The 18,388-nt window shown below is 37.4% G+C and overlaps 1 protein-coding gene across 2 annotated transcripts in view; it reads right to left on the bottom strand.

The window, feature by feature from the left end:
• LOC23687387 (solute carrier family 23 member 2) overlaps positions 1–18,388 on the bottom strand; it is a 57,367-nt gene that overhangs the window by 37,696 nt on the left and 1,283 nt on the right. Inside the window, exon 3 of one of the 2 annotated variants that reach the window (XM_021850246.1) lies at positions 6,063–6,754. The exons of the other annotated variant lie outside the window; for it this stretch is intronic. Coding sequence (XP_021705938.1) covers positions 6,650–6,754 — 105 coding nt within the window. The 3' untranslated portion in view covers positions 6,063–6,649. Of the gene's footprint in view, positions 1–6,062; positions 6,755–18,388 lie in introns of those variants that run through there. 2 annotated transcript variants of the gene reach the window in all.

The raw sequence follows: 18,388 nt of genomic DNA, 5'->3' as shown, positions 1-18,388 counted from the left end.
ATAATATATTTTTCAATATTTTATGTAAGGGCGTTTCTAGGCCTATCATAAGGATGCTCTGACGTGTATTAGTTTTATCATAAATGGTTGGAAACAATTTTTGGCCCATAGCGGGGCAAAAGTTCGACCCATGTATAACCTCACGGAAAAAAATTCAAATTGCCTGAAATCTATACATTATCTTCAAATTTAGCAAAAAAAAAAACTGCTAATTTTTGGGTGTATTACAATTAACCCATTTTTGTTATGAAAATTTAGTGTGTATTTTTCAGCAAACATAAGTTCACGGCTGGTAAAAAGTATGCCTGGCATAAAGGTATTAATATTTTGTGTTTTAGCCAACGAACTTTTGCCCCACCGGTGGGGCAAAAGTTCGTTTAAGACAATTAATTTTGAAACTGTTATATCTAAAACTGGGTAAATATTTTGACACAAGTTTGTTCAGAAAAATTATAGCCAATATCTTAAAGGTTTGCTGTATGGCATTTGTTTTGTTTTATCTTCTATTATTCTCCTGGAAACTTTGATTATACCACTAAGGTCGAACTTTTGCCCCACCTTACTCTATATACGCCTGTATGATACTAAACGCAAGAAGTGTGCGGGCTGCGGATGAGATTTCGAGCTCCTTCGTAACTTTAGATGGATTGATGCAAGAATATGCGCTTACGAACCTTTCGTTCAACATTGCTCTCGAAGCTACCGTAAAACGAGGTGACTTTGATAATGCGGGTAACTTTGATAGTGCGAGGCCCAAAACATATTAAACGAAATAACGAAGTTTCTGTCAATCAGTTAAGAAAAACGAATTCAAAAGTAAATAGTATTAGTATGACACTTCATGTCAAAGCTATTTTCATTGGAATCAAGTGCATTTGAGGATTTATATGCAAATATTAAAAATTACCAAGATTTTAGCATTTTTTTCAACGTTTACAAACAATTTGTTCTACGATCACTATTTGATAGTCATAATGAGTTCATCACTTATCCATGACAGCCTAGTTATAGTAGAACATGAATTCGGTCTCAAATCTCTTAGCGAAAATCATTTTTACAAACTGGGACCATTTTTGTAATCTAAGTCAGAAATTTCCATATAGTGTTTAACGCCTAGAGGTATGCTATGCCCTATAAATGTTCTGTAATTAATTCAATTTTGTGCGATATTACGATTTTTTTCACCACTTAGACTTTAGTGATCTAAATTTCGTATTTCTCAGATTTCGCCATCGATTTCGCTGCCCCTTTTCGATCACCGCCGCCCATGCAATTATCCTGATGTTCATGACAGTTTTCTCCGGCCGGCTCGATGTTTACCATTTTTTCTTTGTTCTCGATTCACCAGCTGGTCTTGTGTACACAACAACACCAGCTGGTCCTCCGATGTTTACAGTCATCGTCATTGTTCTCATGTTCCAGCTGATCGTGTTTTCGTGTCAAAACCAGCTGATAGTGACTAAAATCAAGGATGAAAGGTCAATGGTGTTTGAAAATGTACCATGAGTACATTATTGGCAGCTTCTCAATTTCGTCATGAAAGTCTAATCATTCGTGAAAATTACAATATATACTCCATTATCAAAGTTACCCCTAAACGGAAAACCGACTTTCTATTGTATGAAAAATAATATATCCATTCAGAATAAATCTTTTGGCAATCTATCAAGTGCAATCGATAGCTAGGATGTCAGTACTTGTTTTAAAAATATAAATTGTAATTCTATAAAACAGCATGCATAAATGTTGGGATCCCATTTAAATTGCACCAGTCGAACATCTTCTCGGATTATAGCACGCGAAAACACATATCAATTGCTATCATGCGGGGCAGACATCTACTTCTGATCTGCCACAACGCTCAACCAAAACTGCTTTATTCTATTGCTTTGTTTGATACAATTCATTTTAATAGAGGTTTCCAACAATGTTTGTAACTTAAATTTAAAACCCAACATAAATATTGAAGTTCTCTTCGAAAAACTATCAAAGTTATCCCGTTTTACGGTAATCGGAATTGATCGTCGAGCCGTAAGTAGAAGAGGCATTCATGGCTTTTAAAAAGGAGACAGTGAGGATTGGACTTACCGTCAACTCCAGCAAAACAAAGTACATGATCGCCGTTAAATAGCGTGGCTTCAATCGTGACGTTGCCAGCGAAATGGTGCTGTGTGGTGAAACATTTGAAGTAGTGGAAGAATTTGTGTACCTTGGTACTTTAGTGACGTGCGATAATGATGTTACCCGCAAGGCGCAGCTGCGAATAGGGCTTTTTATGGGCTTCGTAACCAGCTTAAGTCTCGTAGTCTGCAGATGAAAACAAAATGCGCGCTATATAAGACACTAATCCTTCCGGTTGCTATATACGACCATGATTCCTGGACGTTAAAAGAGGTCGACCGGAAAGCATTGGCGTATATGCGCGATACTCGGCGGTAAACAAGAAAATGGCATCTGGCGGCGTCGCATGCATCATGGGTTGTACCGAGTACCGTCGAGCGGGGTGACATTGGTCCATAAGGGTGACTTTGGGCCAATATTTTCTCAGCAAGCTAATGGAATAATAATGAAAACAATGTGCCAACATTCACGAAAACGCGACGTGAGACAAGACATAACACTTATAGTTCTTACTATCGTCAAAAAAGCTTAAAAATTACCTTTCTGTCGACCGGTTTCGGGCGCGATGTAGCCCATCTACGGGACAATGTCCGACTGATTGCGATTCGTACGATGTTCGTAAACGTCCGAAGAGAAAACTGCTAGTGAAGTGTCGTGTCCACCAGATCAAACAGACACGATACGATGGGGGGATCGTCTTCATTCATCAGCGGTCCGTGGTTGTTGCTGATGAACATTGATTCCCAGGCATTAAGATGGGAAGCTTTTCTTACACTTTTTATAAGCTTTGCATTTTCCCAATCTATTTCGTGATTGGAATCTACCGCATGAGCTGCCACACTGGATTCGTTTATTTTATTGGAAACAACTGCATTTCTATGTTCTTTAAGGCGAACTCTCACTTTCCGGCGGGTTTGGCCGATGTAAACTGCCGGGCAATCTCTACAAGGGATTCGATAAACCCCCGACTGCTCATCCGGTGGAACTTTGTCCTTGAGGTTGCACAATAAATCGCGCAAAGTCTTGTCGCTTTTGTGAACAACATGTAGGTCTTGTCGACGGAGTATATTCTTGATTGAGTTGGTAACCTTCGGGAAAAACGGCAAACTAATTCTTCTGACTTTTTCGGCGTCCTGTTCAAGTGTTGTGATGTTTCGTCGTTGTCGTTTTCGTTTGTGTTTGCGGAGTATCTTTTCCACAAACGATTTGCTGTATCCACAGACAAACAAAACGCAAACGACGCAAACGCAAACACAAACGAAAACGACAACGACGAAACTTCACAACACTTGAACAGGACGCCGAAAAAGTCAGAAGAATTAGTTTGCCGTTTTTCCCGAAGGTTACCAACTCAATCAAGAATATACTCCGTCGACAAGACCTACATGTTGTTCACAAAAGCGACAAGACTTTGCGCGATTTATTGTGCAACCTCAAGGACAAAGTTCCACCGGATGAGCAGTCGGGGGTTTATCGAATCCCTTGTAGAGATTGCCCGGCAGTTTACATCGGCCAAACCCGCCGGAAAGTGAGAGTTCGCCTTAAAGAACATAGAAATGCAGTTGTTTCCAATAAAATAAACGAATCCAGTGTGGCAGCTCATGCGGTAGATTCCAATCACGAAATAGATTGGGAAAATGCAAAGCTTATCAAAAGTGTAAGAAAAGCTTCCCATCTTAATGCCTGGGAATCAATGTTCATCAGCAACAACCACGGACCGCTGATGAATGAAGACGATCCCCCCATCGTATCGTGTCTGTTTGATCTGGTGGACACGACACTTCACTAGCAGTTTTCTCTTCGGACGTGTACGAACATCGTACGAATCGCAATCAGTCGGACATTGTCCCGTAGATGGGCTACATCGCGCCCGAAACCGGTCGACAGAAAGGTAATTTTTAAGCTTTTTTGACGATAGTAAGAACTATAAGTGTTATGTCTTGTCTCACGTCGCGTTTTCGTGAATGTCGTGTTGTTCTTACGTTAGCACAAATCACATAAATTTATAGTGCAATGTGCCAAGCTTCAAGATTACGTTACAAATAGTCAATAGATGGTCATAGATTAGTTTTTTGGCGTTCCTACTAGTCATGAGCTGCATCGAAAGAGGCGGTCAAAGTCACCCCCTAGGTCCAATGTCACCCCGCACGGCGGTATATAAAAAAGTGGATATTGTTAAGCTTATAAAACACGACAGGCTGCATTGGGCTGGTCACATGGTACGAATGTCGGAAGAACGACAAGCAAAAATAGTATTCGGTAGAGAACTCGGACAAGGCCGCCAGCTTCGTGGTAGGCTGCGCACTTAACGGGGCGACTTTCGGTGTAGATTCATCGTAGGGGATCGTAGCCCACCAAGTATCAAGTAAGTAAACCATGCGGACCACCGTAATTTCTCATCACTGGAAAAAATGTCTGAAAAATATGGAGAAACTTTCCCGAAGACACCATATATCTAAAACTGATGGTTTATGCGCAAACATTTTTCTCTTCCTAGATATGGCTATTAGACTGGCCCAGCTCAGTATAAGAGAACAATAAAGTTGTATGATTCCACGGGGTACCCCCCAGGATTATTTCTTGGGGTTGGACGAAGCCTTTCTGAAGAATTCAGCTCATTTGGTCGTTCCATGAGCTGGCGCAATTGAATTGAAGTTGATATGGGATTTTCAGCTCAAACATATGAGCAACAGCACATCATCTACTGTTTGATTCATGAAAATTGATGATCGCGTTCAATTGGACACAGAATGTCAAAAACACTACTTGAGGTAGGACATGTACTACGCACGAAAACACCTGGGTAGGAGGTTGGGTTGTCCTACCCACGATTCGACAGCAGAAAGGTTGAAAAATAAATTAAACAATTTATCATTTGTTCAATATACATCCAAACTCGATCAACGTCGTAGGACACGATAAGGTATTTGATGGAGTTTGTGCGTGATGAAACATTTGTCAAGCATATTCAGTTTCTCCTGAAAACTTTTGCGATTAGGGTCACTTCTTTGCAAAGAAAAACAAACTACACAAATTGGCACAATTTTTGGTATTTATCCATTTGTTAACCTCTTTGGTTATAAAGGCAAGTAGTTTGGCCTATTTTTGTCAAATTTGTTTGATAAAGATATAAAAATAAAGGATATTCATTTTTTTTTTCATTCATTTACAAAAGTTGATCCAATGAGTAAACCCAAAGGCAGGACTGATATTAAGTTTGTTTTAAAAGATTTGGTCTCTTTTTTAATGCTCTAAGAGTCTCTAAGTAGTCTCTAAGAAATCTATATTTTCAATAGAAGGTCTCTAAACTATCTATTTTAACCAAAATGGTGTCTAAAGTCTCTTTTTCCTTATTCTACTTCTAATGAATCCTGATGCGAAATTGTACAAGCTCCAAGTAAGGTTCGGAGACTATAACCTGTTCAACAGGCTCTTCAAGAATTTTGTCTCAGATTCCCCGAAGAAAAGCTTTAGGAATTATCATATTGATTCAGTATACTTTCAGGGTCTCCTACAGGGATCTCTCCAGAAATACTTCTAGCAATTTCTCAACCGATTCTCCCATTTTTTTTCTAATGATTTTCCAAAGGATGCTTAGAAAAATTCCTTTAGATGTTGATCCAGGAAGTCCATGAGAACTCCAAAACTACTACCTCCAGTAATTTCCTCAAGTATTACTTTGATACCAAAACTATCCTAGAATTTCTTAAGGATTTTTTTTCACTAATCCTTTAATCGAATCCTCCAGTTGTTACTCTAGGAGATCTCCCAAAGATTCGTACAGAATTTCTTTTTATGAAATTCATAATGGTTTAGTGCAGAGTGTTTGAAAACAATAGCTCAAAAGATTTTTTTATTTTTAAGAAACTCTGCAAAAGTTTCTTTTATAATTTTTGTATAAACTTTTAAGATATTTCGGAACTATAAAGAAACACGTCTGCTCTCAGTCACAGTCCAGAACTAAAGACCTCGATGGTCTGTTTTATTCATTTAATCCACAGACTTGCTATAAAACATTTATGTGTGTGTTTCTGACAGGGTTTGGATATTTGGTCGAACAGTACAATTCTTTCCCCTAAAGTAACTACTCTGAACATTTCCTTAAAAAATAAACTAATTCGAAATCATGTAGAACATGAACATTAATTTTCTTTTAATAATGTTAAAATTTCAATTATGCTATTCAAAATTTACTTTCAACTTATCCACTAGAAATTATTTCTTCTTGATTTCGACAATTCATTGAATTAATAACTTAACACATTTTATATTGCAATTATATGAAATATTTTCATTTTTGGCCGGTTCCCAGGACTCAATGAGAATACGGAACGTACTTCACTGCTACTGGATGATCTGTCTATTCGGCGTTGTCTAATCATGGTGGAGTTTCGATCGAGTTGAGCTACGTGTTGCAATCGGACTTCGTCGGGTATACTTGAGTCGTTTGCCCACATTTTCTGACTGTGCTCCATGCGGAATTGCCGGGACATCAGGGAAACCATGAAACTCCTCTTCAGATTCACTCTCACTGTAACGTCGCTTTTCTCGTTGGATTGGAATATGTATAGTAGTGCTCGTTGGTCGAGGTGGAACTATTCGTAATTGATTTCGATGAGCCTTGGTTGTATTCCTGCCAAAAGATATTTCGAAAACGTTTAGTGAAACTCTTTTGACAAATTGCGCTTCTATCCATTTCTCAATTGCATGTTTATCCGGATTTTTATAAAGAACTTTATCTCCTAAAGCCAGCTTGAGAAACGGATCCGAAGTTTGTCTGTTAGTATCATCTATAAAAGACTCTTCCCGTTCAGGAAGAATTTTGAGATGTTCTTTGTAATGATTCTTGGGGTGTAGAAGGTCCATTAAAATTTTTGGTTTAAAATTTAACATTTTTTCAGACGGAAACCTGTTGTCAGAAGTGCAAGTATTTCTATAATTGCTTAAAAATAAAGTTAATCGATCTTCAACATCGAGAGATCTCGTCATCGGGTCTAACATAAATTTTTTTAAAATTTCCTTTACAACTCTCACCATTCTTTCCGCCTGGCCATTGCTGCTAGGGTTGTAGGGCGGACTTTTCATGACCTTTATCCCTTGACGTTCCATAAACGAACAAAATTGGGAAGAGTTGAAAGGCGGGCCACCATCAGTCACTAGAACATCTGGGAGTCCAAATCTGGCAAAAATCACAGTAAATTTTTTTATCACCTTACTAGCGTCCGTTCCATACTTCATAATCTCTATTTCAAGCCATTTTGTGTAGCTGTCCACAACCAGCAAATAGGTTTTAGATTCGAGAAAAAAAAATCGGCGTGAATACGACTAAAAGGGCGTGTCGTTTGAGTCCAAGAACTATTGCAAATTGGCTTTGGTAATACAGCTGTTTTCATACAAATTTGGCACTGCGTAACAAAATTATCGATATCAGCATTCAATCCGAGCCAAAACAAACAACGTCGTGCCGTCTGCTTCATTTTTACCATGCCAATGTGATTTGAGTGAAGCAATTTCAAAACAGCCATTCGGAGTGATGATGGAACAACTACTCTATCATTGTATAAAATACAATCTTGTGTCAATTCCAAATCAAAACGTAAAGAATACATAGTTTGCCAGTTTCCTTCAACTTTTTTGGGCCAGCCATCCTTGATGTATTCCGCAACCTTTTGAAGAAAGGGATCAGATTTTGTTTCCTTCGCTATTAAAGAATAGTCTAACGGAAAATCACTAAAAAAATTGATGGTCTTTATACATCCGTTATCTATTATTTTTGGTACACCCTGTTCCAAAGGGAACCTGGAACAAAAGTCCGCATTAGCCATTTGAGACGAAGGCCGATAACATATATCGAACTCATAAATTGAGAGCTCTATAGTATATCTCTGCAATCGGGTTACACAAATTTGGTTTTTGCCATCTTTTCCAAAAATTCCCAAAAGTGGCTTGTGGTCCGTATATACAGTGAATTTTTGCCCAAATAGAAATTTATGAAATTTCTTCACCGTACATACTAATGCCAGAGCTTCCAAATGAAGTATAGGATAGGACTTCTGTGCGGAGTTGAGGGAAAACGAAACAAAACTTATGGGTTTCTCTTGTCCATCAATTAAGTGAGCTAATACTCCACCGAGCCCGTAGCTGCAGGCATCGGATACCACTATAATAGGCTTATCTGGATCATAAAATTCAAGAATGTTGGCATTGATTAGAGCTGTTTTACTTTCTTCAAAGGTATTTTGACACTTATCGTCCCAAATAAACTTCACATCCTTTCTTAGTAAATTATATAAACATCTTAGCTTCGTAGACAAGTGGGGTACAAACCTTCCATAATAATTTATTAAACCTAAAAAAGCTTTTAGTTCTGTGACATCTCTAGGAACTTTTGCTTCTTTGATGGTCAATAGCTTATCAGGTGATGGAAGAAGACCATCTTCTGTAATTAAATGTCCTAAATAAATAAGAGATTGAACAAAAAATTTACATTTTTTTAAAGTTTACCTTAATATTTGCTTTTTCAAGTCTAGTTAGCACCAAATATAGATTTTTTTCACACTCCCCTTTTGTCTCGCCAGCAATGAGCACATCGTCCAAATAGACTCGCACATGTTTTATGCCTATTAATATTTGATCCATGACTTTTTGGAATATAGAAGCGCTAGATGTCGCTCCTTGAGGCAAACGGTTGTAAGAATAAAGTCCTTTTACTGTATTGATCACCACAAATTTCCTTGATCTTTTCGATAATTGAAGTTGAGTGTATGCGCCTGCTAAATCCAGGCAACAAAACCACTTGCAGCCTGACAAAGAAGCGAAAATGTCCTGCGCTAATGGCAAAGGATATGTGTCGGGAATAATGGATTTGTTAATGGAAACACGACAATCAATCACCATTCTGATCTCTTTATCCTTCTTAATCACTATGATTACTGGAGATGCCCATTCACTAACCTTAATCGGAGTTATAACATTCTGCTTCTCCAAGGAATCCAAATGTTCGATCACCTTGTCCTTTAATTTGAAGGGCACCTCATACGCTTTCCGAAACACCGGCCTTTCCTCTTTAAGTACTAGATCCGCTTCAAACCCTATTATTGGATGCGAAAAGTCGCCGTCAAAAATTTTTGGAAACCTCAATTTTAGATCAGATTCAATATTACCTAGCGTTGATATCTGCTGTTTGTCATTTACATAGTTTATATTCAGGCTACTTCCAAAGATGTTCCTCCAACTGGGATAGAAAATGTCTAACCAATTTCTGCCCAACAAAGGAACGAAACTTATTGGACCGTCTAGAATGATTAGAGAGACCTCATGCTGAATGTTGTTAACAATAACGTCCACGTCCATTTTCCCGAATATGCCCAACTGTTGTCCATTCACTACCACTAAACGACTATTGCAGCTGGATACTTGGATGTTAAAGAAATGTTTCTTGTATGTCGTTAAACTGATAACCGAAACTGCCGCACCACAATCAATTTCCATGTTTAATTTGATTTTCTCAATCAACGCGCTAACAAGGCAAGGCTTACTGACTTTATGTTTAGTAGAAATCATCATACATGGGTAGTCGACTTCTTCATCCTCTGAATCCCTAATACTAAGCCTTTTGAAATCATAGCTATCCATCTGTTGTTCCTCTACAAAATTCACATGTTTTCTGTTCTTGAGCTTAAAACAATTTCGCTTTACGTGTCCACGTTTTTTGCAATAATTGCAAATGACATTAGCATGCGGATTGTCATCTTCATAAACGCGACGCGCTTGGTATCGTTTAGATTCATCATCTCGATAATTCCTACGGTCATTTCGGTTATAATTGAATACACGATCACGTTCTCTACTCAAACTTCTACTGCGACTACGATACCGATTGTCATATGCGCGCGTCAATCTGCTGTCCTTGCTGAAACCATCCTGATCACTTCTATTACCCAAACGATATTTCACAGAATTGACACTCTTTACCATATCATCTCTATCTTTACACTCTTTTGCGCGAAGTTTTGCTAATTCAGTACGTACCACTAATTCTTCAACTTCTTCTAACGTCATATTGTCTTTCATTAGTAAAGTGTGTTTTAATTCCTCATCACGCAAACCGAAAATAATTTTGTCTTTAACTGCTTCATCCTTGTATGCACCAAAACCACACTGGCTCGCTAACAATTTCAAAGCCAACACATAGTTCTCAGCTGGTTCATCAACACCCTGTGTACGAGCATTGAATTTATGTCTGTATAACATGTTAGGTTTGACTTTATCTAGACGCTCTTTAAGTTTTCCAATCATTTGTTCATAATTTATGGACGCAATTGGAACTCCTGGAAATATCAACTTGACCTCTTCAAATATTACTGGTCCACTCAAAGTTATGAACAAATTTTTTTTGTTAGCTTCGGGAATGTTGTTCAAAGAATATAAAATGTTCATGCGTTCCATATAATCTCCAAAACTGGAGCCACGCACATAATGATCCACGGTGCCGATCAAAGATGACATGGTTGAATCACCAGTTATTCCACAGCACCCCGCTGATGTCGCTGAACCAACGGCCAAACGTGCTCTAGTGTTGCTGTACACTTCGTGGATTGCCTAGTGGTACCAATCGTAGTTTCTCTTCTCCGATAACTAATTTCAGCCGTCACTCAATCAATTTCTACTTGGTTGCTCACCAAAGGTTGATGTCTTCTCTCGCTCACTGATGCCTTCTCTCGCTCACTGATGTCTTCCCTCGCTCACTGATGTCTTCACTCGCTCACTGATGTCTTCTCTCGCTCACTGATGCCTTCCCTCGCTCACTGATGCCTTCAAAGCCTTTCGGTATACTCAATACTCACTTTAACAGTTCTCACGCTTCACTATCGGGCCGCCGGTGTCTCACCTTTGTTCTCACACTCAACTCACCGTATAATAGCTGGCACTGATCCTTCGTTCAATACACAATTCAACCTATTGTCCATACACAAAAGATATCAGCTTTACAAATTTTCTAAGGCTTGACTTCCAAGTTACAAAATGGCTGAATTGATCGTAAAATTTATTGAATCTAAATGAAACTTATCTGTTAACTACGGCATGAAATTTTCATGAAAACGCTATTCCACGATTTTCACTATCCAACCAATGTCGATATCACTTTGCAATCTCTTTCTAATATACACCCACGTGTCAGATGCTTTGTCCTAGCCCACTGACCACGCTATGCAGATTTTTGAATACTGATTTCTTCTCTCACAGGGCAATTGATTATGCACGCTTCCCCAAACCACTGCTGAGATAAATATTACACAACTTCTCAAATCACCAAATTTGAAAAAAAAAAAAAATCTTCTCCTACAGTCGCCACTTTTATAATTTTTGTATAAACTTTTAAGATATTTCGGAACTATAAAGAAACACGTCTGCTCTCAGTCACAGTCCAGAACTAAAGACCTCGATGGTCTGTTTTATTCATTTAATCCACAGACTTGCTATAAAACATTTATGTGTGTGTTTTTGACAGGGTTTGGATATTTGGTCGAACAGTACAGTTTCTTCGCCTGTTCATGTGGATTTCTTCAAGAATTCATTCACGTTTTCTCTCAGAAATCAAAAATTCCTTGAAGGGTTCTTCAAACAACTAGTTTTACCAAGCATTTATTGAATAGTTTGTCAAAAAAATTCCATGCAATCTTTAAATTTAATTTAAGTTTTTTTAATTTCCTTCGAATATTGCTTAAGAAATTTCTATAGAGCTGTTTTTCAAGAAATTTCTTAAGAAAATCCTAAGAAATACTACTCCGAGATTCGAGCGATTTTTAATCAGAGAGTTATTTCAGAGAACCTTGTTCATTAAGGGTGACTTATACAAATTTTGTAAGAGGTTTATCTAGGATTTCTTTAAAAATTCCTCACGTATTTATTTTTTAGAAAATTTTCTTGTTATTTCCCAGGAGACATTCCTGGAAGAAAAAAAAAACTTTCAAGATTTATGCTTAGTTTCCTGTTTCTTTCAAGAAAAGCAAAGCAATCTCTTTACTGAATGGGTCAAGTCCATTTGATATGACATTACTTCTAAACTGCGTGCTGCGATCAAAAAAATGAGATCTTCTTAAAAATTTCTGGAAGCTATTTTTTCATGCATCTTGAGAAAATCTCAAAGAATTATTTTTTTTGTAGAAATCTTAGATCTTATCTCTGGAGCAATTGCCGAAAGTAAATTTGAAGAAATCCCTAGTTGAAATCTTGCATAAATCCTGAAAATCAAATTTTACAGGAAATCCTTTGGAATCTCTGGTGAAGTTATTGATTGAATTAAAGAAAAGGTTTGGCCGGGAATATTGGACGATGTGCCAGAAAAATCGATGGATGAATCACTGGATAAAATCGTGGGTGTATGAACTTCTTGAAAAATTCCTCAAAGATAATTACTGAAATAATCTTTGGAGATCTTCCATTTCTCCTTGGAAAAATTCATGTTGAATTCTTGAGGTATCCTGAATAAAATTCTTAGAGAAATTTCCTATGAAAATTCGTAGAGAAATTCCATGGAAAACAATAATAAATCGATGAAATTCGTAGAGAAAATCATTATAAAACAAATTCAGTAATACTTGTCGTAATGTCACTCAGTCGCAACCAGCTTTGTTAAGACGAAAAGCATTCTTAGTCTTGTGGTAACAACTCGCATGAAAATGAGGGGGTTAGAAGCAAGAAGGGGGGTCAGAGACAAATACCTTGTTTTAAGAAAATCTATTTAACCCTTCAGTCGTCGCGCGGTTTGCCACCGTCTGAACCACCACGCTGATGCTGTGTACGATTAGCGAGGTTTTTTCACCACTGTTGTACAAAATACAACAGCGCGACGACTGAAGTGTTAAAAGTTTTTTTTCGCAATTTTTCATTCTATACAAGTAGTATGGAAATAAAAAAAAACAGTCTTCTAAGAATCATGATGTTTCTTTTTCTGCTGAGCGAAAAAATCACCTGAAAATATCGTTAGAACGAATCGTTCAGAATCAAAATGTCACTTACACGCTTTGCGTTTGAGCCTCTAAAATATATATGCTTAAAATTTCCAGTCCAGGGCCAAAATTTTTCTTTGCTACACTGTGCACAAAATATTTGTCAATGTTTGTCCTACCCATGGTTTCGAACATGGACGCGCCTCTGACTTGATGTAATAGCGAAGAATATTGTAGAAGATTGTACCATGATCAAAATTAATAGTGTTTTAACCATCTGAAGTATATCATGCAATACTGCTTGTATTTCTTCAACATAGCTTGGAAGTAGCCACTAAGCGCATCATAGCCACCTATGACGCTGGGCGAGCTGAGGCACATGTCGCATGCATATAAGCGACTGTACGGGAGTGCGAATCTAAGCCTAACTTTCAACAACTGAAAGAGTAATGAAAATGAGATTGAATTCAGATACAATCTTCTGCAATTATGTTCATTAGGGTATCAACTAGTGTATTTGGCATTCTGGGCTTATTTGAACGCGAACAATTAGTATATGGGACGAAACAGTGACATAGGATCAATTTTCAATATATGTGAGAAGAATATCCCATACAAACTTCAAATCGAATGCGCCAGCTGGTGGAGGAACCAATAAAGTTAAAATTTTGAGAGAGCGTTTTTCTTACCCCAAGACTCATATCTAGGGGTGCCCCGTTGAGTTTCACAACTTTTTTGTTTAAAGGCCAGTCTTATGGCTACGGTACCAATGTGCATTAGTGTGGGACAAAATTTTGATTCTCGCTCCAGTCCACTTTTTGGATTGCATTTAGGTCCCATAGCAACTGTGCAAAAATTTTAGCTCGGTCGGAAACACTATATTTTAGCGCAAGCCGTTCAAATTTTGTATGGGATTTACTATGGGAATACTTACTTTTGCAAAGAAAATTCGCCAGGTCAATCTCTATTCTAAATTCTGACCAAAATTGACCTCTATTAAAATTCTAAACACAGACCTCGATAGGTATGTTTATGATGAAGAATGCTGCCGAAGACCGCGAAACAATCCGACACTTGTAAAAAAAGTTATTCAATGAAAACCTATTGGCACGGTGACGTTGATTAACACGTAAAAGAATAACAATAATAACAAAATCCGGCAAAATTTCCGGATAGTCTATGCTTAATAACTTTTTTTCACAAGCTTCGGATTGCTTTGCGATGTTCGGCAATGTTGTTAATCGTAGAAATACCCATCGTGATCTGTGTTCGGAATTTTTGTAGAGGACAATGGGCGACCTCTGGCGATTTTTCTTTGCAAAAGCAAGTTTTCTCACAGTAAATCCCATACAAATTTTGAACGGCAGGCGCTAAAATCCGATCGAGCTAAAATTTTGCACAGTTGCTATGGGACCTAAATACAATTCAAAAAGTGGACTGGATCGAAATTCTAAATTTCTCATATAACCGTGTCCCATGCTAAGTGCATTGTGTTCGTTTGTTAAGATTCGGGAAATATTCTGCTGAGAATAGTAAACTGAATAATCAGAGGGCTGGAAGGAATTTCTCGAAAAAAAATCATGATAAAGAAGTAATTTGGGCTGGAATTGAAATGCCGGCAGAAATACCTTAAATAAAAAAATACCACGAGATAATTTGAAAGGCTCATCAGACCACCACTAATAATCCGATTCATATATCACACGGTATAGCTGACCTGCTTAACATTTGATGCTTTCTTTCACTTGCTTTTGTCGATTACCACGTACTCCACCAATTTATGAAGCTAGTTTATAACTTATAAATACGTTCCACATCTCGTTCCATTTTCATTTTGGCTCAAAATGTTGCCAAAAACAGGTGTTGCCAAAATTGTAAGGCACTGTATTTTAAATAAAAGCAAAAGAAAAAAAAAATATATTAAAAAAAATTGCTATAAATGACAAATTCTGAAAGCAAAATAAAAAAAAAACCATCGAGCGAATCACGCATATTAATAAAAAAGCTGAAGCCGTAAACAAATGAACCGTCTGAGCACCCACAACGCATGGCAAACTTTAGAGTAAAGTGGGGCAAAAGTTCGAGTGGGGCAAGAATTTCTTTTTATGATTTCTAGCTCAATTCAAGCCAAAAATTACAACTGTCATGGTGGTTTGAATGCTATTCAAGTAAGAGACTTTCACCCCAAATATTATGAAAATCGCTTGAGATTTGGAAAAGTTATGGCTATTTGTTGTTTTTTGACGTGAATCTTGTAATTTTTGGTCAAACTTTCGAAGCATGGAACCAAACAAAGATAAAATCTTTTTTTAAAATGATAGGCCTAGAAACGCCCTTACATAAGGATGCTTTGAGGTGTATTTGTTTTTTGAAAAATGCTTGGAAACAATTTTTGGCCCATAGTGGAGCAAAAGTTCGACCCATGTATAAACTCACGGAAAATTTTGAAAATTGCCTAAAATTCACATATTATCTTCAAATTAAGCAAAATTTGCCTGATCGTGAGAAAAATGTCAAAAAAATTCTACATTCCCTCTTAGTTTTGCGTGTTTTTTTTCGGCAAGCATAAGATTACGGCTAGTACAAAGTATGCCTGTCATAAAAGTATCGATATTTTGTGTTTTAGCCAGTGAAATTTTGCCCCACACTAGATTCGAACTCTTACCTCACCGGTGAGGCAATAGTTCGTTTTAGACAATCAATTTTGAAACTGTCATAACTAAAATTGGATAAATATATTGTTACAAGCAAAATTATAGTCAACATGTTGAAAGTTTACTGTATGGTATCTGTTTTGTTTCATTTGCTATTATTTTCCTGGAAACTTTGATTATACCACTAAGGTCGAACTTTTACCCTACCTTACTCTATGTTAAGCAACGGCGGAAATGGGTGAATCGGGTGAATCGAACAAATAAATATCACTCCTAATGATCATGACCAATATGTAAAAAAATGCTCACAAAAAAACGTTTGCTCCGTTATCTCCAACGGCCTTGCGAAAGCCGGTTTCTTTTAAAAGGAACAAACTCACCAGATGCCCTGAAAAAGTGCTTAATTCGTTGTATCGCGGCATAAATCGATACACACTCTTGATCCGCAAAGCAAGTAAAAACACTATGTTCTTCACGATTCATTACAAACCACTATCGTAAGAACTCGCGAAAAACTTTTAAAAGAACAAATCAGTCAAACCCGAGTTTTGGCCAGCCGAATTGTAAATCACGCGGTATTGAGAAGAACCGTGACAGAGCAAAAAAAATCAGCCTTTCACGCGCTTGCTGTGTGGAGCAGCTTGCTACGATTCCCGTGTTTTTAATTTTAACTCAAATAACTCAAAAATTAAATCGTAAGATTTTGGTTCTCATGTACCATGCCTGATGGACCATGATTTTAGTAAGTAACGACATTTTAAATACTATCGATCATTGCTTACATGGGTAATCAATTTCACCCTAAAAATCGCATAACACTTACACATGCTTAAAACTTTAATAAAATAAAATACAGTAGTCACGAGCAACGGGTTCCAGTACTTGTTCCAAAAATATAAAATTTAATCCATTTGCATTTTAAAATGAAATGTTCAAGAAATATCAAAATAACTGATCAATATTACCCCGCAATACGGTACTTTTTTCAGTGAATGAATTGATCGAATTTGGCTAAATAGAGCGCTGCATATGAAGAGCCTAACTTCACTTATTTGACAGCTGCTGATCCTGTTGTTCACGTTTCGGACTTAGTCGTTTTTACCATCATTTTTTCATCTTCGCATTTCTATCACCAGCATGCTGATGGTGACGATTTTCCACGGTAGGAAGATAGAATAATACGATCCGTGGGTATCTGCAGTGGATTTGACCTCTCCTAACAGCAAACTTTCACGAAATTAAGTATGATTCGAAAAAAAGTACTAAGTCCAAACTGTAAACAACAGGACCAGTACCTATCAAAATTGATGCGTGACGTCAAAGTGCAGTGGAGTATTACATCTTACACACTTAGACCAAATCATCTAATTCGGTAATCTAATTACCAAAATCTCAACAGCTAAACGATCGGTAAACGAATAGATTATTGACCTTTCGTGCCTCAGCTGTCAAAACTACCGAGTTTTCAGTAAACGTTTACCGAAGATCTGTAAATACGGTACACGGGTTTGTGCCTCCAGATAACCAAATTCTTATTAGGAAATAGGTCAACGTAAACGCATACTTCACATTTTTCACCTTTATTTTATCTTAAGGTTTATTCACAAATTTCATAACGCCAAAAATGGCCGTTTTCAACACCCACCCACCCCCTTATAACGCAATTAGTGTGGATAGTTTTGCAAAACACTTAGCTGAGATGCAGTAGGAGAAGAGTCCCAATTTTCGACCTCGTACTAGTTTTCGACACATTCATACGATTTCGACCAGCTCTGTATGGAAATCCGAAAATTGAAACAGAATTCTTGTAGTTCGAATATTAGTGCTTTCCTCTATCCGTCCCAGTAAGTACGTAATGCCAGAAAAATCAAGTCAACAAAATAAGGTAAAAATAGGTTAAATACAAAGCTGACAAAAAGAAATCGTGGAATCTAGAAAATACAGTTTAAATAATGAGCTTTGTTAGTTCTGATAAAGTGCTCCTCCTCAACCATACTAGCTAGACAGAATTTCTTTACTTGAAAGTCAGATTCTTTCTTCATAATTTCATAACTTTACAAATACAGCCATTCCATGAAAACCCGATCTAGTGGGTCACCGAGTTCCGTGAAAATTTGCTATTTTGTTCCTTATCCGAAATAAGGATACACGTGTTTTGGATTTTTTGATTAGGGTGACCATTTCCGAAATAGGGTGACCAGAAATATCGCGCCTTCGCAATTTTTTAATATATTTTTTTAAATATAATTTTTGAACCGCTTGACTGATTTTCAGTTGTCTTGGACGAAATGAAAGCTGAAGATTGAAATCTTAAGCTTTCTTTTCATAAAAAAAAGTAAATCGGTTCACACTTAAACGGATTCGCCGAGAACCCAACAGCTGATATCTCGGTAATAATTTGACGATTCTCAGTAAAACTTTTACCGAGATCTCGGTAAACGTTTACCGAATCTCGGTAACGTTCGCCGAGATCTCGGCAAAAAATTCGGATTGCCGAAATCTCGGTAAAATAAGTACCGAGATTCGGCGTTAAAATTTACCGAGCTCTCAGCTGTTGGGTTCTCGGCGAAAAATTTTACTGAGGTCGGTGAAATAATTTAAGTGTGAAGCTGTTCAAAAGCTATGATATTTTAGAAATAAAAAATCTAATGCGCTGAGACT

This window comes from Aedes aegypti, chromosome 1 (genome assembly GCF_002204515.2).
Source record: "Aedes aegypti strain LVP_AGWG chromosome 1, AaegL5.0 Primary Assembly, whole genome shotgun sequence".
NCBI lineage: Eukaryota > Metazoa > Arthropoda > Insecta > Diptera > Culicidae > Aedes > Aedes aegypti.
Note: the sequence above shows the minus strand (reverse complement) of the source record. Positions and strands in the feature narration are given on the sequence as shown.